We start from the raw sequence: 21,556 nt of genomic DNA, 5'->3' as shown, positions 1-21,556 counted from the left end.
GCGCTCGCTCGGGGCTCCCGCCCGTGCCCGTGCCCCGCCTGCTGGGTGCAAAGTTTTGACGGTACCGAAGTCACAATGAGTATATCCAACGTGTTCCCAGGAAAAAAGGGAAATGAGGAGAACGGGCATCAAAATCCGTCAGAAGGCAGCGCCAGGGTTCGCATCGTGGGGCCCTGGAGCAGGCAGAGAATGAAACGAGCAGCATTTCCACTCTGGTGATGTTCCTGGTGCTTTAGGGCTCCTGCACTGCCTGGCTCCCTGTTCCGCAGGGGCGAGAGTCACCCGGAGCTGCCCTCTGAGCAACCCCTTCACCCAGCAAATGAATGGTCAGAGGGATGGAGCAGCTCTGCTCTTGTTGGGGATGAGAGTCGAGGTTGTTCAGCCTGGAGAAGAGAAGGCTCCAGGGAGACGTTCTTGCACCTTTCAGTACTTGAAGGGAGCCTACAAGAAAGATGGGGACAGAGTTTTTATCAGACCTAGTAGCAACAGGACAAGGAGTGATGGTTTAAAACTAAAAGAGGGAGATTTAGGCTAGATAGAAGGAAGACATTTTTTACACTTGAGGGTGGTGAAACCCTGGCCCACGTTGCCCAGAGAGGTGGTAGAAGCCCCATCCCTGGAAACATTCAAGGTCAGGCTGGACAGGGCTCTGAGCAACTTGATGTGGTTGAAGATCGTAGAATCATAGAATGGTTTGGGTTGGAAGGGACCTTAAAAATCTAGTCCAACCCCCCTGCTGTGGACAGGGTTGCCAACCACTAGATTCAAGGCCAGGGCCCCATCCAACCTGGCCTTGAATGTCCCTGCTCATTGCAGGGAGGATGGACCAGATGACATTTAAAGGTCCCTTCCAACTCAAACCATTCTGTGATTCTATGAAGGCTGTGGCTTGATAGCCCCTCATTGCCCTGAACCAGTGACCATAACAAAACAAAATCAACATGAGACCCTAAGGTGTTTTGATTATGAGGGGGTTGCTTAGATGCTGGCACATCAAACAAAGCAAAGATTATTTTGTCTAAGAAAAAAGATGGTTTCTAGACCCAGGCTGAAGGTGATGAGCAGGATCTAAGTTCAGATTGTTCCGTCATCTCTGTCTCTCTCTTTTTAATCTTATTTGCTTCTCCATCATCTCGTTGGTCTGTTCCTCCTGCTGTATTTACAGTGCACAAAAAGTTTTCTGTCTAACACTGACACAAACTTCCTTCTTTATCAGCATCTCCAGTTCCGTGTACCACAGCTCCTGTACGTTGCTGTGCTCTAGTCTGTGTTACAGCATCCTGTTTATTCCACTCTACATCTATGTTGTGTTTAGCTTCAGATTTACCATAAATAAATCTTGCAGGTTACGTGAACCTGAAACTGCCTGGCTTCTGCCAGAGCTACTGAGAGGCAGCTGGGCTGGTTAAAGGGGTTTTTTTTAAGTTGGGGATGGGAGTTGCCACTCTTCTTTCTGTAGCTTTTTGTATTCCCTGCTGTAATCTTGGGAACTTTATTTTTCTCTTTAGCTACTGTCAGACCAAAGAATGAAGTAGAACAGAAGCAGCTCTGTGCTTTTGGGGAGTACGTGGCTGAGATTCTGCCCAAGTATATCCAGCAAGCACAGGTAGGTGCTCTTCAGGAAACTGTTCTTGTCAGGGGGACAGGATCCAGTAAACTCACTACTTGTTTGTTGGCTGTTTTCAGATGTTGCTCTGGGGAAGGAAGACTGTCAGAATTACGTGAAAGTTGCTGCTATTATTAAAGCTCTTTATCTGCTGTCATTATGTGTCTGCTGGACTATGTGGTCTCCTTGTTCAGATATCCTGCTGGATTCAGTGTAACGTTGGTTCCAGTCGGTGTTTGTACTCATGCTCTTCCCACTGTTTTCATCAGGTGACCTGTTTCAATGAGCTGGAACTTTTGATCCATCCAGATGGGATCATTCCAGTTCTGACCTTCCTTCGAGATCATACGAATGCCCAGTTCAAATCCTTGGCTGACTTGACTGCTGTTGATGTCCCATCTCGGCAGTACCGCTTTGAGGTAAGAACTGCTCAGGTAGGTGCAGGGCTTGGAGAGTTTCACAGGTGCTGATGGCCTGTGGGTGCTGTTGCAGCTCTCACCACGTTTTTTGCTTTCTGACAGTAAAAGCAAAATCTACTTCAAAATGCTGGGCTGTGTTTAATCTGTTGATCATGGAAGCAGTATTAGGATTGACAGTGCATAGGTTCCTAGTCTGGCTTTCTTTTTGTGCCCTCCTGGAAGTCTCTTTCTCTCTTTTATTTATTTATTTTTATTTTGGTTTGGTTTTACCAAAGGGTATAGAGACTTTTTTCTGATCAGATACGAATTGGTGATCTTCCTTCTTCCACTCAGGCCTGGAAGCTGATATTGATCATGTTTTTCTTTAAATCCCATCAATCTTCTTAAGAATTTTCCTCTTTTTCAAAAAAAAAACCCAAACAAAAAAACCAAACCCAACCATAAACCAAACCAAAACAACTATTTAGTTTTTTTATAAACATTCCTTGAAAGTCAGGACCTATTTGAAGGAGATGAGGCTCATTTTCAGAAAGCTCTCAGAAGATTTGGGGCACCAAACTTCCACTGACTTCCAGTGGATATTGGAGATTTGCTTCCTGCAGATGCTTTTGAAAATCTCACTGTGTAGCTTTTCAGCTGCAGAAAAATGGCAGCTACAAATAGAAAAAGAAAAGATACATCTTTGGGGAAACACAGACTCAGCATATTGTCTTCTTGCCTACTATTAGAAAGCTTTATTCACAGTATTGTTGGAAAGACGTGATTCTGGTTTAACCTAGGGACATCTGTAGAAGACAGTGGCAGAAAATACAAGGGGCTCACATGCTGTAGGAGTTAAATCTCTTAACGAGAGCAGCTCAGAAGGCGAGGGGTGGCAGGTTTGCCTCAGCTGTATTAGCCGGTCAGATGTCTGTTGCTTTCAAACAGATCTCCTTCTTGCTTTGCTTTGAATTTTAGTAACCTAATTCGTCATTAGGCAAAAATCCTGAGAGTTATAAAGAAAGAGTTTCTTAACTCAAAGGCCTTCAGTCTCTGCAGAAGTTGAAGATGTTTTAATTCAGGATTTTTCTCTCAAAAATCAGGGTCATAGATTCATGGAAATAATAGAAATGTAGGCTTTAATGAATTCACCTTTTCTAGTCATCTCCACAGAGGCAGTATCAAACAAGACTACACAATTTCTGACAAAGGTTTAGGGCTTTTTTCTGTCTGCTTATAGTAAGTATTCCCCCTCCAGATTTTCTAGGAATCCTCATAAACAACCTTTTTATTAGTCCTTCATCACCAGAAGAGTGAGAGATTTTCTCTTCTATGCAATTTTTTTGCTGGAAATTAAGTGTATTTCTTTTTTAGCCTTCTCCCTTTGGATGCTGGGAGTAATTGATAGTGGTTTTCTTTGTGACAAACTATTGAAACACTATTTTCAAGCATCTCCATCCCTTCAGTATTCTCTTTTTTTAAGATTTAGTATCTCTCTTTACTTCAACTCTTCTACATCAGTCATGTTTTCTAAATCTCACGTCCTTTTTTGTTACACTTCTAAGGATCACAGCGATAAGCTGTTGGAACCTCAGTTGTACTAATGTCTGTTAGTGCCCAGCTCTGAAGTGCTGAATGTGATTCTGCTGATAATGAATATTCAGAATAGTCTTTGTGTGCCTTTGCTTAGCCAGTACTGTGCTGCACAGACCAATGCCACCTTTTATTCTGCTTCAGATTGTTTACAATCTCCTGTCTCTGCGGTTCAACAGTCGGATCCGTGTGAAGACGTACACCGATGAGCTGACACCTATTGACTCAGCAGTGTCTGTGCACAAGGCAGCAAACTGGTATGAAAGAGAGGTGAGTGCCAGTGTAGTTGGGAGCAGAGTCTTTGTGGAGAGGGGCTGTGTTTTCCTGATTAAACTGATTCCCAGGGCCCTGAGGGAGAAAGGGAGAAATGTTTCCCTGGCTGCCTTTTCAGAATAGAAGATAAAAGGGTGTTTGATTTGCTTTTGAATGAGTTCCTGCATCATTTTTGCTGTCCCTGCACAAAGCCAGGCATGTAACTGAATTTTTGTGGACATAATATATGAAAGGTGATGTTGGTTTTTGTTGGGTTTTTTTTTTCATCTAATGCAACCTTTTCATGGTTGGAATTTGTCTCCTTTTCATGTAGGTTTGGGACATGTATGGTGTTTTCTTTGCCAACCACCCTGATCTAAGGCGAATCCTCACAGACTATGGGTTTGAGGGCCATCCTTTCCGCAAGGACTTCCCACTCTCTGGTTATGTGGAGGTAGGAGATACGCTCGTGTCTAAAGTTATCAGATCTCTCCATTACTCTTATCTGAGTTTCCAAACTCTTATCTGAGTTTCAGTACAGAGATGTGACTGCTTTACAATCCTTTTTCAGGAAGGCACTAAGGATGTTTCACTTATTGGTATCTCTGAGGAGTTGTATAGATCTCTGGCGTGGAAATTTGAAGTCATCACAAAGTATTACACATAATAAGGCAGCTTAAGGCCAGAGACGTTGAGCAGATTTCATGTGCTGTACACCACAGACATTTGTCAGGCAGAGAAAGTGCTTCTGCTTTTAGCATGTCTTTTGGAAAATTAAACTTTCCACTGCAAAACTGGAGACTCCCAGAGGAATGAAGGACAGAACTGATCTTCATGCAGTTGGAACTCCACTTTGTTGAGTTTTTGTAGGCCTTGATTATAAAACTCTAGTTGAACTGACTCTTGCCATTTATCAAATATTTACCATTTATCAATATTTACCTCTCTATGTCAAACCACAGGTGAAATGAGTGTGTTTGGTGCCTGTCTAGTTTCAGGTACCTAGCAGTCCTGTTTGGTGCAGGTCTAAGACTGAGTTGAGTCTCAGGAGAAAACAGTCAGGTTCTGCAGGCAACAGAATGTTTTATGAAAAACAGAAATAACAGCAAATCCTGCGAGTGAGGACCAGGCAGCACCTCCTGAGCTGTGGTTTGGAGATCTGGACTGGCGCAGTGAGGATAAATTAAGCCAGTCAGAAGTGTCTGGTACTCACCTTGGTTGTCATTTTGTCCCGTGTTCTGAATATTACGCCAAGAAGCAAAACTAAAACCAAACAAACTGCCATATTATAAAGATTAATGACAGCAGTCCCCAGCTGTGCCACGTGGATGGGCCACCTTATTTCAGTGACTCAGGAGAAATCCCTTTGTTGTATGACAACATAAATGTCAGGGGTTGGAACTAGACGATCTTTAAGGTCCCTTCCAACCCAAATCATTCTATGATTCTATGATTATTTCATGTGGACTGTAGGCTGGGCACTCCTAATTCCGGGTGGTTAGGCAGGACATGATGTCTTGGTGATATCTGGAGGGCTCTCATTTAATAATGAGGAGAACTGAAGGTGTGTCAGAGGCCCGTGGCGTATCTGTGGCATGAGAAGTAGGATTGCCTGTACCAGAGGGTGCTCTGGGTCATTACTGCACTCAGCTAATAGCAGAGATGCTGTGGGGACTGTATCAGAATGACTGACCTGTGTTCTTTGCGCCGTTCTAGGTGCGGTATGACGATGAAGTGAAACGGGTAGTGGCTGAGCCTGTGGAGTTATCTCAGGAATTCCGCAAGTTTGATCTGAATAGTCCTTGGGAGGCATTTCCTGCCTATCGTCCAGCTCCAGAACCTCTGAAAATAGAAGCAGGAGCCAAGAAAGAAGATGCAAAATAGCAGCAGAATAGAGTGGATGCACCATCCTTTCTATTCTAACATAGTATTTATAATAAAAAAAATGGATATGAGATTCTTGCCTGCTCTGGTCACGTGAATAATGTTATTTTCAAACTAGGTGAGGGATGCTAATTTATGATCTTGATAATGCAACTGGTAGATGTTTATCTGCTGCTTTGAGTTATAAGACACTGGATTTGTCTTTTTGGTTGGTACATTGAATGGAGTCCAGGCATTCCCTGTGGCTAAGATGCTTTATATACACTGCTTCTGCTCGTTGTCCCTGCAGGCATAAGTCATAACCTGAGTGCTCACTAGGAGACTGTACTGAAGCAGCTGCGTAGCTTAAGCAGTGGGACAGCAGCAGCTCAGCTCCAGGTGTTGGGGAGACCATAATAATACAGCAAACAGGCAAAGCCTTTGTAAATGGTTCTAATACAGTTGTTATTAGGACAACACGAGATGTACCTGGATCCAGACCAACCCAATTGTGGAAATCTCGGCATTGTTTCCTTGGGAATTAGGTCAGTGCCTGTTCTGCTGGCAGGAGGAGGAGTTGCAGGTAACCTCTCACGTGCTACTCCCCTCATACTGGCTTTTTCTTCACAATCAATCAGTCTTTACTTTTTCCAGCATCTTCAGATTGTCCTTTTTTTCCTGCAGTCAAAAATATCTCCCTTCCCGTGTCCCACAGACAAGAGTGAATGCCTTTTTGTCACTATTCCAGTTATTTTGAGCTGGATGATATAACAGCATTACCACTGTCTTTGCTGTTGTGGAAAATCTCAGCTCTCTCCAAAAAAGCTGGAAAAATACTGTAGTTTGAGTCCACCCACCACCTGTTTGAATGGGATTATATTACAGCAGTCATCAATTAATAATGTCCCTTGTCCTTAGTCCAGAAAATGCGCAACACGGTTCTGCACCAGAAAGCTGACTGACCTCATTAGGAGCTGAAAACCATTGTATAAGAGATTTTGTAAAATAATTCACAAACTGTTTGTAGAGATTCCCTAAATCACTACTTAAGCTTTTTAAATTGGAAGAGCACTAATTAAAAAGGGGGTTAGGGGAGGTTAGAGTATGGGATGGAGGAAGGGATAGGACAATAATAAATTCAGTTAAGAAAAAAAAGGGACAAGTACTCATTGGGACTAGATCTGTTTGTAAAAATAAAGAGCAGAACTGTATGGTGTGAATCAGGTTTCATGTTTGTTTGTTTACACTCCAGCCTTGTAAGCAGGGCTTCTTAAATTCTTTTTTTTTTAATTTGTTTCAGGCTGCTATGGCCAGCAGTGTTCAGTGTTTGGGATGTGACTCAGAACAGTGTTCTCTAGTTAAAATTAACAGCATTTGCCACTCGTCTTAAAAGTTATAACTCTTTATGGCAAAGAGAAAAGAGAAGGGAACACAAATCAGCAAAGTTTGGGGTTTTATACAATGCTTACCTCCACTTTGGATCTGCCATCAATTGAGCTGATTAAATAGGAACTGCACTCTTAGTCTTTCCTACAACATGTTCCACAGCTGGTTCTGTTTTCTGTTGCAGTGGCTCTTTGCCTGCCAATGCCTATTGCACAAGACAGAAAAGTTCCTGGCATCACTTCTGTTACTGTGAAAATTCTTTACAGAGCACATTTCCCCATCCACCAACTTCTCCTTCCCCCATCCCAGGTTGCTTGAGGCACCGTGCCAAGACTCAGCGTCTGTGGATCATAAAAAACCCCCTGTATTTCCCAGTATGAAAAGTCAGGAGGTTCTGTGTCAATAATGACTCTGTGGTTCTGTGGTAGATGTAGCACTCGGGGATAAAGTTTATTGGGCATGGTGGTGATGAGTTGATGGTTGGACTGGGTGATCTGAGAGGTCTTTTCCAACCTTAATGACTCTGTGATTCTGAAGACTGATGGTAGCAGAACTAGAAGGGAAATTGCCATTTAAACATAATGTTTGTGCAGAAGGAGAATTTGAGTGAGGTAACATCAAGAAATGTTGGGCAGAGTGTCCTGTCAAGTTAGACAAGATGCAAGGTTTGCTGAAGAAGGTGTGTACTGGAGTCCAAGCAGCCAGCCCTGCAGGGACAGGCATTGGCTCCAACAGGTCTTTAATACCTGTTGCTAGTGGGTCAATAACAATAGTTGCTAATGCACCCAAATTCTTCTGATTAGAGAAGCTTTGGAGCTTATGAAGAGTGCAGTTTACTCGCCTGGAGCATTATCCCAGGGCACAAGAGGTTACACATCCTCACAAAGTGCTGCCAGTGTTGGCACAGTACCTCCTCCACGGCTCTTGAGCCCCAGGGCCATCCCTGCCTATGGAGCCTGCTCTGGGTTCCTTGTGGCTGGTGGGCATTTGCTTCATGCTGGGCAAGGCTGTGGTCAGCTTGGTCAAGGACTTGGTCTTACAAATCCTCTGTCCTTGCCTGGTCCACACTGGCAGCCTCCATGAGGCTTCTTTGCCTGGGTTGGATTTCCCAACCGTAGGAGGATGTTGGATGAGATGCAAGTCAGATACAGCTGACTTACAGACACACTGTTCAGAAGAGAAATTTTCTGGTACTGCAGGGACAAACAGCCTTTAGGGGATGACTCACAGTCACCCGTGCTGAGTTTCCTCAGCTGAGTAGGTTTTGCTGGTGTTTTCCAGAACTCTGGCATTTCTCCCTACAGCCGGGCGAGCAGATGCTCTTCCCCGAGGATGCGGCTATTGATGGTGTCAGGGTGTTCACCTGCATCATGGCCACACCATCTCTACAGGCCCAGATGGATCTCCAGTCTAAATCCAGATGGGAATTCCAGCTGGGCCTTGGATGTCTGCAGGACAGAGATGAAGGGACTACTGAGGGACAGGCTGGATGACAGCGTGCCACGTACCACCCATCGCACTGCATCCCGTTACATCGTCTCCAAGTTTTGTCAGACCTGAGGGGGGACCTTTTATGCAGTAGGTGCTGTGGGATGGGGCCCTCCCTGTCCCTGTTACACAGCCCATTTCTCCTTCAAGCAGGGGATGCAGCTCACATAGTCAAAGAAAAAGACAAACCATTTGCATCAGGACCAGCAGCACCATACCTGGAAAATCCCAGTAGAACAGTGAAGGTCCCATCTGGTTACAGACAGTGCTTCCCTCAAGGTTTTCTTCCTTCTTCACCTCCTCTGACTCAAACTGCACCTTCTTTGGGAGCCATGTATGTCTTTCTTCCTTCCCTTCTTTCCTCAGGCTTCCTCCTCTCCTCATCTTCCTCTCCTGAGCACCTTCCAGACAGGCCCAGGCTGGGAACTGTGGTCTCCCCAAGTTCTGGGCAAGATGTTTAAAGCAAGAGATTTCTCCACTTCTAGAAGCAGCATTTCCCTTTTGTGGGGATGCTGCCTGTCTCCCTGTGGTCCCACCTCAAAGAAACCTCCCTCCCAAAGAGGTTCTTCAGGTGCTCCACACCACCACACCTTGTGCCTTCTGCCACCACCCTGGACCACACGTGTCCCTAAGCACAGCCTGTGTGGGTCCCTGTGGCAAGACGCCTGTCCCAGCACAAAGGTGTGATCTGCAGTGGGACAAGGGAGCAGCAGAAATCACTGTGTTGAGAGGACAGGTGGCTTCAGCTGGACAAATGCTGCTCTGTGTGTGGTCACAGTTGAAAAATCAAAGATCCAAACAAGGTAATAAAATAAAAGGTCATTAGAAACAACATAATGGTGGATGAAGGTGCTAAACAAGCCAAGAAACACAAGGATTTAGGGCCTGCAGGAGTCTGTAAGGCAAGAGCCAGAGGAATTCTTCCCAGCAGATACTGCCACTTGTGATGGTGGCAATCTGAGGTTAGGGTGGCTGCAACCTCACCGCTTTCTTCCCTAAACAGTTCCTCACTCCACTGCCCCAGCTCCCCTCTGACAGCCAAAGCTCCAGCCACCTGCAACAGATTTTTCATCAGCATCCAACCAGCTCCTGCAGTTTTTGATCCTTCATATCTTGTTCCTCTTTCCCACCTTCTTGCTTCAGGAGATCACGGTGGAAAGCATGAAAGCAGTCAAGGTGCCCCTGCAAAAACCTGGCTTGATGTGATGTTTTGAAACTGCTCCTACAACAGACGGCGTGACCAGGGGGAGCGTGGAGGGGCAGGTTGTGCACGCTCAGCTGTGAATACCTGGCAAGGACAAAAGCTCTCAGAGGAGCAGGTGCATTGCCCAATGCTGTGATCGCACGTGCAGGGACTACGTGCTGCTGCCAGAAACTCAGCCTTGTTTCCAGGTCACTACTGCTGCTTTACAAACAGCCAAGGCGTTGTGTTTCTCACTCTGCAAGTGCAGGACAGGGAGGCAATCCTACAAAATCCTCCCAGCTCAAGGCAGTACCTACCACTGATGCTTGTCCCCTGCCTGCCACTGTGTGACTCACCTCAGCACAGCCTCTGAGCCTCCTCTCTTCTCCCTCCCACCAACAAGGGTATCCTCCTCCAGGCGCTTCAGCTGCAAGCTGTTCCTGGGAAATTTTCCTGTTGGCAAAGTCATATTTGCAGATGTTGGCTGAAATCACACACAGAATCACACAGAACTGCCCAGATTGGAAAAGCCCTGTAAGATCATCAAGTCCAATCATTAACCCAACACTGACAAGTCCCTGATTAACCCATGTCCCTCAGCACTGTGTCTACACGACTCTTCAATCCCTCCAGGGATGGGGACTCCACCACTGCCCTGGGCAACCCCTTCCAATGCCTGAGAGCCCTTTCAGCAAAGAAATTCTTCCTCACACCCAATCTCAGCTGCCCTTGGTGCAACTTGAGGCCATTTCCTCTTGTCCTGTCACTTGTTCCTTGGTTGAACAGACCCATCCCCACCTCTCTCCACCCTCCTCCAAGGGACTTGGACAGAGCCAGAAGGTCTCCCCTCAGCCTCCTCTTCTCCAGGCCAAACCACCCCGTTTCTCTGGGGCTCCAGGGCTGTATCACACACTGCATGCTAAAGGGAAGCTATTTCATGGCCCATGAGACACCAGGATTTTTTGCGTAGTGACTTCTAGATAAATCACGTGTGCACTGTGGATTGTAAGGGACTCTGGCACAAAACAGAAGGTGCATCAATGCTACTGCACAGATGGGTCATCAGCGTCTGCTTCTTGAGTAGCATGTGATTCACAGTTTAATAAAAGACATCTCATCCCAGAAGAAAGGGATGCAACTAAAGTGTAAGCAGCAGAAAATAATGAAAACTGAAAGCAGCATAGACTGACTTGCAGGTACCCAGGGCTGTGACAGAAACACAGGTTCTCGTTTTGATTCAAACTGAAGTAAGAACAGCTCTGGATATTGAGAGCCTCTCCTCCCTTGGTAAATCTGGGGGACTCTTCCATTTTGTGCTGCTTTACTTCATAACTGGTGTGAGTCCACCTATTGCCAGGCACAGCTACAGATGCTGGAAGTTTCAGACTTGCTACTTTGCACATGGACAATTTACTGGCTGGAACATCATCCCTACCCTCAGGAAATCCGGTGACAGTACTCACTAAACTGAGTAACTTGCTGAGAAAGGTGTTTCATCTTCACCTCCTCTCTCTTCCAGGCAGATTTCTTTCCCCAAAGAACACCTTTAACCTGAGGGAGATGCTATTATTACTTATTTATACCTATTGCTACTTATTTATACCTATTATTACTTATTTGTATAATCCTGGCATCCAAGAACCTGTTGGTTCTTGGACAACACTGTGCCATGCAGAGTAGAAATACAGAACAGCTTGACTGGGGATTGGGCACTAGCAGAAGTGCAAAGGTGTTCAGAGAACAGATACCTGCTGTGGAGGGAATCAGATGAAGTTTCATCTCTGTGCTTCACAACATCTAAGGCAGACGGTGCTCGTCGTAACCCAGAAGTCTTGTCACAGGAGAGGACATGGAGGTGCTAAAGCCTGGCTGGCTCTGATCCTTGCTGTTTGTTAGGTCAGTATATTGAGATGTCCCTCCAGGAGGTTTGATACGGAGTGGAACAAATGACATTCCTTCTGCCTGCTTGTATATTTTGGCTGCTACTGCCCTTCCCATGAATCTGCCCAGACTGCCGGCCTTATCGCTTGTGACATTTCAGGATTGTTTGCAGATTTTCAAACTGAGGAAAAAGGAAACCTGAAAATGAAGCTGAGGAGCTGGGCAGAAGCATCACAGAGATGTGACACAGGCACAAAGGCCGAAGGGACCAGGAGGTCCCCCCTTCTTCAGAGGCAATCGTGTGTAGTGAAATTTCTTGCAACTAATAACTGCCCATAATAAATTGCAGTGGGAAATCAGTCTTTGGAAAAGAAACTTAAACAATTTGCCAAAAACATCACAACAAAGTCTTCCAAGTTTCCAAAATGTGATGGAAAATATCCTTCGGGGTCAGCAAGTTGAACTGCAAGCCCTTCCCAGACTGTGATCAGAAACACAGAAAGATGGATCCGTTCCAACGGAGGCTGCTGGGATCAGAAGCAACAAGGGAAGACGCCACAGCAAACCGCTCCCACTTCACGCGCGGCACCGTCCACGGAGCAGGTGGCAGCCGTGACCGGGCAGGGCTGCCATGGCCCGGGCGCAGCTCAGCACCTGGCTGATCCTCTGCGTGTTCGCTGGATCCCAGAGGCTGACAGGTAGGAATTGCACCCGCTAGTGATGCGGCTTCTTGGCTTGGCAAACCCTCGTGCGATGCCGCTGTGGCAACGCTGTGCTTGCTTCTTCAGATGTGGTCAAACGCTTCAGCCAGCTCTGCTGGCACGGGGAGAGCTGGAGTCCCAGCTGGGACTTGTACCTACTTGCAGGACAAAGACCTGCTGCTATTTTTGATGGCAAGGGGAGGGTTTTCTTGGATCTCTGCTGAAAAAAAAATCTGCTCCTGCAATAATGTTTGTGGATTTTCTAGATTCTTTTTGGAAAAAAACAAACAACTGTTGAGTGATGAAGTAAACAAGGGCCCATTTTCCCATCTTCAGAGAACATTTACGTTATTTTTTCAATACTTTATTTGTTATGCTTTGTTTAATTTTTGTTTTACTCTACTCCAAAATCTAACACTGCATAAATCCATAAGATAATTACTAATAACAGCAGTTTGGCAGCTATTCAATAAATTCAGTGACTTTGCAGCCAACAAGATGTCCCTCGGTAGAGGGATCGGTGAAGTTGGCAGGTCAGTGAGCAGAGAGAAGACCAGCAAAGAAGCAATGTAGTACCTTTACCTGAGCTAAAAGCCTTGCTGGTGCATCCATGGAAGAGCAGGGAAGGGCAGCTGCATCCCTGCTCACATTCCAAAGCCACAGCTGGCTTGGATCAGGGATCCTGCAGCCGTGCAGAGAAACAAACCCCCACAGCCTGGGGGGTGGCAGGACGCTTCTTCAGACAACTCGTACATCTCCCTGAAACGCTTTCATCACGAACAGAAAGTTGGAAGCAGGGTTTGGTGGTGGTGATCACACACACAGAGTATTAAATAATTTTCCTACTTCTTATAAGCACCTGCTGACCTTAACTGTGGAGTACTCAACAGAAATATATATTTTTCTATATATATATATAGAAAAGCCTTTATCCATACAAAAATAATACTAAAAAACATTTCAGAGAACTTCTTATTTTATATGAGCTTTTTCCATTTCACACTTCTTGACCTGAAGGATGAGTCTGTGAGAAGTAGAAGAGGGTCTTGGCTACATGCTGAGGTTACACAGAGAAGGGAGGGCATGCAGTCTCCCTCTCACAGTCCTGGACCCAGGCTACTCGTGCCTTGTTTTTCCACAAAGAAGGAAATAATAAAGGCAAAATAAATGCAGGGAGTTAAAGCACTGCAAGTATTAGTAAATGGAAATTCAAGAATTCTTAGGATTAATGTGACTCTTTTATTAATAAACTCCCATTCCTCTGGCCTCATATCCATTTTTTTCCCAGTTTAAATGTTGTTGGGAAGCCCAGCAAGGAGTTAGCTGGATATTAGAAGAGCCATAATGGATCTGACTGGGTTTTTTTTTACCCTCACACTCTGCCCCTGCCAGCAGCAGATGCTCAGGGAAGAAGTATAAAACCAGGATAAGCATCAGGTTATGCTACCACCAGCACATCAGGGAACCTCCCAGCACCCTGCTTCCATCAGGCAGCTTTACTTTCTCCAGCAAAAACTGCCAAGCAACCAAAAACCCATCAGTTCAAACCTCACCAGTTCAGACCCCACCAGTTCAAACCCCACCAGTTCAAACTCACACATACATGGGGTGAGGGGCTTCCTTGCTGCCTGTCGAAGCGAGTGTCTTCGCTGCCGTACGCTTTAGCTCTGTTGGCAGGATAAAAGGCCGTCATATCCCAAACTTACACTTGCCTCCCTTAACCACTTCTGCTTCTCTTAAAAAGCTTGTTTTGCTCATCAAAATCCCGTGGTCAGCATCTGTCACGCTTGGCAAACTATGAGTGGCAGCTCAGAAATATTGAAGACACGACTGACAACCAAATGACAAAAATAAACAGGAAGGGCCGTGTCTTTGCACTTCCAAACTCTGCTTGATGTCTTCCAGATGAACATTTTCACAGCAGGGATGGTGCCAGCATCAGCTCACCCCGTCGCAGCCCACAGGACGCCGACGTCATGTTAGAGGTCTCCTGGGCGTTGGGGACCCGTGGGCCGAGGCACTGTTAGCACCCGCGCTCCCACCTGCCTGCACGTAAAAACTCACACGTTCTGCTTGTTCTCATCCCTGTTGGATTTTGGGAGCGCCTGGAAAATGCCTCAGTGATGCTCTAACTGTGTTTGTGTTCCCTCCCATTGCGGGGTGCTCTGACCCCCTCCATAGCACCTCACAGCTTTGGGGTGGGACAAGGGATCCTCCTCCCCACCCAGGGTGACCATGCTGGGGACCTGCTGCGGGCAGGACTGCGGGGGGAGAGGCAGGGCGGGAGGCACGAGCTGGGATGGTCCCATGGGGAAAGCGAGGTGTGGGGCCGGTCAGAAAAGGGGTGTGGAGCTGGCGGAGAAGGACGTGGAGTGGGACTAGGCGGGTCGTGGGCAGTGCGTCAGGGAGCAGCTGCCTCTCGGCCCGACCCGAGATTTGGCAGAGTTGCAGATGGCTTTACAGCTCGGTTATAACTGGCGGAGAGTTTGTGCTGGGCTTCCCGTGCACACGCTGCTCTTCTCTTCCAGATGCTCTGGGGAGGGCTGGATCTTCAGGCCAACAGGACAATGTGGCTGCGGGATGAAGAGCTGGCCTCCCTGCGCCCGGCACGGTGGTTCATGCAGATCTTAGAGGATGAAGTTCCCAAAACACCAACAGAAATTGAGCAGCATCTGAGATATTATTCACTGATTGACACCCCTTTGCCTCTAGCAGAGTTTGACCGTCTCCTCCTCACCAGTGTTTACTGTGCTTATCAGGTTCGCTCCGTGCAGGGTCTGGATAAAAACCTCTGGATTCGTTTTTTCTCTCGGCTGGTTGATGAAATGTTTCGTGATCTGTGCAAGGGGCTCTGTCCTGCAAATACCACCCTCCTCCTGGCTTCCTGGCCTTGGAAGGAGAAACCTTCACATTTAGCATCCCTGAAACATTTCTATCGTTCAAACCTGGCCAGGAACAAGAGAGACACTTAAGAAGGGAAACTACTGCAGGAAAGGACCCACCTGACTCCCGCTGCACCCTCAGTTATTTAGAACACTTTCTGCAGGACTTTGTACAAACACACAAAGGACTTTTTTGTCCTGCTTTCTGCATTGTGCTGGCAACTCTCTGATGATTTATATACAAACTTTTAATTTTAAACTAAACAGGACAAAACTATAAAGTGCATTTCACCATTTTTTGTTTGTTTTAAATTTTTTTTCCTGTTTGTTTTTAAGTGGGCTGTGCAGAAGGGAGCAGAGCTATTTAGATACGTTATCTATCTTGATCACTGCTGCTCACTGGGGAGATGCCCTGGCAGTTTCTTTTCCAGGATGTTACCCTGGTGTCCTACCTAACTTCACTTTAGATTATTCAGTTCAACCTCCTTATATTCCCCCTGTGGTTTCAGCCAAATGCATTTTCTTTCCTCCTCTCCAGTAACCAGCTAAGCAGATGCCGGCGTGTTTCATGATATAGGTCACATATTTAATTCCAGCTTTCTGCTCATGTGACATCGTGGTTTATGTCTCATAGTAATTGCCCATCTCGTGTATTCATTTTTCTTATAAAAAGCAACCTGAAAATGTATGGATTCCACGAAGCTTTCTAGTATTTGCACATCATATGTACACACGTCCATGGCCTTGTGTCAGTTATCAGTTTGGAATACACTTCCTCAAATCTCATTTAAATTCTTAAGGATTGTGACCTAGTTATTGCTTCAGCAGCTTTTACCTCTTCTATGAAGTCGTTTTCTACAGCTATGGCACTTTACAAGCCAAACATAATAAATACACAATCTCTATCCTCAAAACCAGAAATACAATCATTTGCTGGAAAGAGATCATTAACTTTTCTTTGTTTTACACATTGCAGCGTGGAATTAAATAAATGTAATTATCTACTTGGGTGGGTTTGGATGTTTTTTGGTTTGTTTCCACTGGGTTTTCTGCTGCCATAATAGGTACTTTAATTTTGAACCTTCATTGCATACGCTTAGATAATGGCATCCATAATTCATTTGCTATCAATATACTCTTAATTTTCCATGCTCAACAAAGGAGGCGTGTGTGACATTCAAAATGGGAACTGCCAGCTTTTGACCTAGTTAATTTTTTTCCAAACTGCTGTGGCCCCAACAGATGGAGAGGAGAAATGGTGAGGCAGGAATAAGAAGCCTGGAAGCAAGATGCCACAGAGAATGGTTTTTGAGGTCAGGTTAGGGCTATGACAGGAGAAGGTAGATTTATACAGTTCATAAAGCAGGTTGTTTGTTCCTTGGTGTTATTTTTTTCCCCCCAAAGGACGTAGGAATTAAGATCAGCATTTTATTTGAACGACAATTGTTCAATTGTTCAAAGAGGTTGTGGAGTCTCCTTCTCTGGAGACATTCAAGACCCGCCTGGACGCCTTCCTGTGTGATCTCATTTAGGTTCCTGCTCTGGCAGGGGGATTGGACTGGATGATCTTTCGAGGTCCCTTCCAATCCCTGACATTCTGTGATTCTGTGACAACTTCTAGCAAACCAGTGTCCCACCTAATGTTCTTCTATTCTTATGCTGGTTAGGGTTTTTTTTTTCATATCTCCAATCTCTACCCTTCATCCCTTTCCCAAATATGCCCCCAGTCTTCACTGTCTAGGATCTGTAGGTGGTGACAGAGGCAGGGAGTGGCTGCAGACAAGTCCAGTTTGAGCAGAGATCACCAAAAGGCTGAGCTGGGATGGCATTAGCGTATGAAAATATTGTCTTGCTGGAGAATACACGGTCTGAGCTACACGAATGCCTGGATAAAGGTTGAGGGGGGTGGCTTGGTGATTTAGAATGAGTTCAAGAGCCTTGCTACCTGTTGAGCAGATTACAAATGAAACTCAAGTGAAGTCACAAAGTTTTGTGCATGCTCAGGATGATGGACACTTGCAGTTTGGGTATTTTGGGAGATAAACCAGAGTCCAGCTCAACTGAAACAGTACCAACTGCACTACGATGAAGCCTCCAGCCTCCTGGTTTCTTACTACCCAACTGATGGGTCCCATGGTCAGTCCAACTGCCCTGTAGGAACACACCCATGCCCTCTGCAGCCACACCAACCTCCCTACAGCAGCACTATGGCTTGGTGGAACACAATGTCTAAGAAACCACTGGCACACAGTTATTTAGGTATTTATGAGCATTGATAAGATCCCCTCTCAATCTTCTCTTCTCCAGGCTAACCAGTCCCAGGTCTCTCAGACTTTCCCCATATGGTAGATGCTCCAGTCCCCTCATCATCTACATAGCCCTCCGCTGGACTCTCTCCAGTAGTTCCTGGTCTTTTTTGGACTGGAGGGCCCAGAACTGGACACAGCACTCCAGATGTGACCTCACCAAGGCACAGTAGAGAGGGAGGAGAACTTCTTAATGCACCCCAGGATGCCATTGACCTTCTTGGCCATGAGGACCCATTGCTGGCTCATGGTTAACTTGCTGTCCACCAGCACTCCCGGGTCCTTCTTCACAGCGCTGCTTTCCAGGAGGTCAATCCCTAACCTGTACTGGTGCCTGGGGTTATTCCTCCCCAGGTGCAGGACTCTACACTTGCCTTTGTTGAACTTCATCAGGTTCCTCTCCACCCAGCTCTCCAGCTTGTCCAGCTCTCGCTGGATGGCAGCACAGCCTTCCAGTGAATCAGCCATTCCTCCCAGTTTTGTATCATCAGCAAACTTGCTGAGGGTACGCTCTGTCCCTTCATCCAGGTCACTGATGAATGTGTTGAACAACACTGGACCCAGTCTTGAACACCACTAGCTATGGGCTTCAACTTGACTCACACTAATGATAAAAAAGAGTGTACACAGACAGAGCAGCTCAGTAACACAGACTGCAGCTCGTACGATCACCACGCTGCTTTCTCTCCTGAACTGGTACCTCAGCCAGTGACACAGACACAAGTCTCACAAGTAACAACAAATTCCATTCGGAGAAGATTTTCCATCTTTTGTATTTTTATTACATTCATTTTCATTACATTTATTCCCTCCCCAGATATGCAAGACAAGTCACCACATCCTTTGCTTTCTGGATGCTGGGGATCTGCAGTAACGTTACTGCAGTGGTTCTCTGATCCTCAGTATCTCACTACACTTCCCCACCCCTGCCCCAAAACTACCTCATGCTTTATGCTTAAATCAAACACCGACACAGGACACACACATGTACAACCTGTACAGACCTCTCTATGGATGAAGAGCAGACACAGCAGTGGCCCTGTGGACAGGGCACAAGCGTGCAGCGTAAGGAAAGCACTGGACACATGATAGCATGCTCAAAGTAGAAGATGATACCCGAAGAGGAGCTATACCCAAGTTCATGGCACCTTGGCTTTTCTCATGCTCCTTTCACATCACATTTAACTATTTGACCCTTGGGGTGAGCTGGCACCTGGAAGCCGTTTGGGCTGAGCCTCTGAATAGATCAGGAAGCCCGTGAAGGTGATGTACTTGCCATGGTTGCTGTAGGCACCATAGCCATCGTGCTGATGGCTGTAGAGCCAGACAGTGTCCCCATATTGCAGAGGCAGCATGATACTCTGGCTCTGCATCTCCCGCCTCTTGGAATGGTTGTCATCATAGATCATGGCCTGCACCTCGTTGTGGTTCTTCATGAGTTTCACTGACATGGTCTTAAAGGGCATTTTGCCAATGGTGAAGGAGAAATAGTAGGCACCAGGTATACGGCATGAGAAGATGCCAGTGGAGGCATTGAAATCTTTTCCAATGTTCACAAATTCTGTGTCAAACGTGATTGGCTCGTGCTGGGTTTGCTTGTCATCTGTCCCCAGGAGACTTTGTGAGCGGGCAACAGAAAATGCAGAGCGAGGGTCTTGTTCCCTGTTTGGTTGATCAGATAACATGTGTTGTTGTGAAGCTTCATTCTGCTCTCTGGGAAGCTGCTGAAGAGTGTGATGGTGTGGTCCCAGCTCCTGAGAGGTAAGAGCATTCTGGAAGAAGGCAGAAGCATCTGGATAGATTAGGTAGCCATTGAAAGTTGTATAGGGGCCCACGTTGCTGTAAAGAGCATATTTGGGGTCTCCATGTAAACGCAGCCAAACGGTGTCACCGTAGTCAAGCTGCAGCATGGCGCTCTGGCTGGCTACCTTGCGTTCCTTGCGGTGATGTTCATCATACACAATCACTTGCACCTCATTCTTGTTTCTCATCAGCATGACAGACAAGTTTTTCTTTGGGTATTTCCCAACAGTGAAGGAGAAGTAGTAAGCTCCAGGGATTCGACAGCGGAACAATCCAGTCTTGGGATCAAAGTCATTGCCAATGTTCACATACACTTTATCAAAGGTAATGACCATCTCAGAGCTCCCTTCCATGCTGCTGGTTCTGGCTACAGAGAAAGCAGAGCGAAATTCAGTACCAGTGTCTGCTGGGAAGCCATCTGTAGGCAGAAAAATCACGCAGCAAAGGAAGCCGAACAGGAGCTGAACCTTCGAGGTCATCATTGTATCTGAAAGCAAAAAGAAGCATATTTTAGCAGGAATCCCATTAATTTCGAGCTCATACTCAACTTGAAACCCAGACCTGAATCTTGCTAAACAGACATGAAGGTCTGTGTTCAAATATTGAGAAGTTTCCAGTGCATTCTCTGATCAGTGTAGAGGACCAGACCTCAGCTCAGATCCCAGCACCATTTCAATGTTTGCCTAGCAAGAGCTGGACTTTTATATTCCGTACTCGTAGGAAGAAAAAGAATCTTCTCTGAAAGCCTGGCTGTCCTGCAGATTGTCTGCAAAACTGTGTTGCTCACACTGCAGAGGGACCTCAGAGCTTGCTGGGGCTTCGCCAGAGCTCCCTTTTGTAGTGCTTTTATTCATAAGACCAAGGATGAAACAAAGCCCTACACAGACCCTGGATTATACAACTGAGATAGAGCTGAAGGGCCGAGAGAAGAGGACATTGCTCCAGAGATTCCCATGCAGATGCCACTGCCCAGCACTGCACTAACTGTCTCACAGGATGGGGAAGCTGGAAGCCAAGTAAGTTGTCAGACCCCGTTATTCAGACAGACTTCATCATGAATCTGTGTAGAGTGTAAAGAAACTAGAAGAAGAGGAATTGTTTAGGGAAGGAAGGAAGACAATGGAGAAAATTAATGAGATGAAACAGAAGGAAAACAAAAGATAAATAAAACACAAGTCTCCCAAAGCATAGAATCCCTGAGAGAGAACTGAAATGCCAAAGCCAGGGAAACAGCTCCCTCTCTGGATAATAGACTAGAGATAAAAAACTTCTTTGACCCTTAAGAAAAAGGGATAAGTTAGGAGCTAATGGGATTTTCTGCTTCTAGTTTCTGTGATTTTTTATTTTCTTTTTTTGGACCAAGGCCAAAAATCATCTATTAGCGCTTTCAGGCTGAAAACAAAACTGCCAGTCATTCCAGTGAGAAGCTTCTCTCTCTGTCACCTCTCTGTGCTTATTAAAATATCATTCAGGCTGGGAGGCAACTGCCTGGTTTGAAGTCTGTCCCATCTGTCACCCCAGAACTGGTGACTTGCCAGCTCGCAAACAATGAATGCACAGACCAGCAGAAGAGGAGCAAAACACGTTACTCATTAGGAGGAGGGGTGAAGATGAATCCTGAATTAAAAAAGATAAAGGGGGAAATATTTTAATCAACTGGAATGACCTAGTAATTGAAGTAAAGCAGATGGAATCCATGGAGACTGTGAGGTGGCAATGGGATCCTGTCTTAGCAAGTTGTGATACCTAGAATCACTCATCAACAGGAATTCAGCTTGACCTACAGTCCCTGCTCTTTCACACCTGAGAATAAAACTGACATCTGAAATGCAGCTCTGATAGATACAAACCCAAGAACGAATTATATTCTCCCTTAATTACATGGAAGTGACACACTAGCAAACACAAAAAGAAATATCCATCCATGTCCTCCTTTTACATTAGATCCCCTCACTCACAAACATCTCAATGTTTTCCTCCACGCCCCTGAATTCAGAATGTTTTTCCTGACTTAGCCTGCTTCTCCTGAACACACCCAGGGGACCCCATGGGCTGCGCTGAAGAGTGCTGAAAGACTTGACTGATGTCATATTGAGGCCACTCTATCAGCTTTGAAAGGTCGTGGAGATCAAAGGAGGTCCCTAGTGACTGGAGAAAGGCAAATGTTGCATCCCTCTTCAGAAAGGACAAGTGAGGCAACCTGAGGAACTACAG

General features: G+C 45.9%; 3 protein-coding genes across 3 annotated transcripts; 2 read left to right on the top strand and 1 right to left on the bottom strand.

The window, feature by feature from the left end:
• Positions 1 to 1,508: 1,508 nt before the first annotated feature.
• NDUFS3 (NADH:ubiquinone oxidoreductase core subunit S3) lies at positions 1,509 to 5,807 on the top strand (the record flags this gene model as incomplete). Its single annotated transcript, XM_010174462.1, has 5 exons — positions 1,509 to 1,606; positions 1,876 to 2,025; positions 3,742 to 3,867; positions 4,184 to 4,303; positions 5,566 to 5,807. Coding segments are annotated over 5 exons (662 nt in total), but the record flags the coding sequence as incomplete, so codon positions are not given.
• Positions 5,808 to 12,281: 6,474 nt separating this feature from the next.
• FAM180B (family with sequence similarity 180 member B) lies at positions 12,282 to 15,323 on the top strand. Its single transcript, XM_010174460.1, has 3 exons — positions 12,282 to 12,348; positions 14,257 to 14,336; positions 14,880 to 15,323. Exons 1-3 carry the CDS (start codon positions 12,282 to 12,284, stop codon positions 15,321 to 15,323), a joined length of 591 nt encoding a protein of 196 aa, XP_010172762.1.
• A 2,968-nt stretch (positions 15,324 to 18,291) lies between these two features.
• On the bottom strand, positions 18,292 to 19,826 carry C1QTNF4 (C1q and TNF related 4). Its single transcript, XM_010174459.2, has one exon. It carries the CDS (start codon positions 19,822 to 19,824, stop codon positions 18,721 to 18,723), a length of 1,104 nt encoding a protein of 367 aa, XP_010172761.1. The 5' UTR covers positions 19,825 to 19,826; the 3' UTR covers positions 18,292 to 18,720.
• Positions 19,827 to 21,556: the final 1,730 nt, after the last annotated feature.

The sequence above is a fragment of the Antrostomus carolinensis genome, unplaced genomic scaffold (genome assembly GCF_000700745.2).
Source record: "Antrostomus carolinensis isolate BGI_N321 unplaced genomic scaffold, ASM70074v2 scaffold17358, whole genome shotgun sequence".
Lineage (NCBI taxonomy): Eukaryota > Metazoa > Chordata > Aves > Caprimulgiformes > Caprimulgidae > Antrostomus > Antrostomus carolinensis.
The sequence above is the reverse complement of the archived record's forward strand: the minus strand, read 5'-3'. Positions and strand labels throughout refer to the sequence as shown.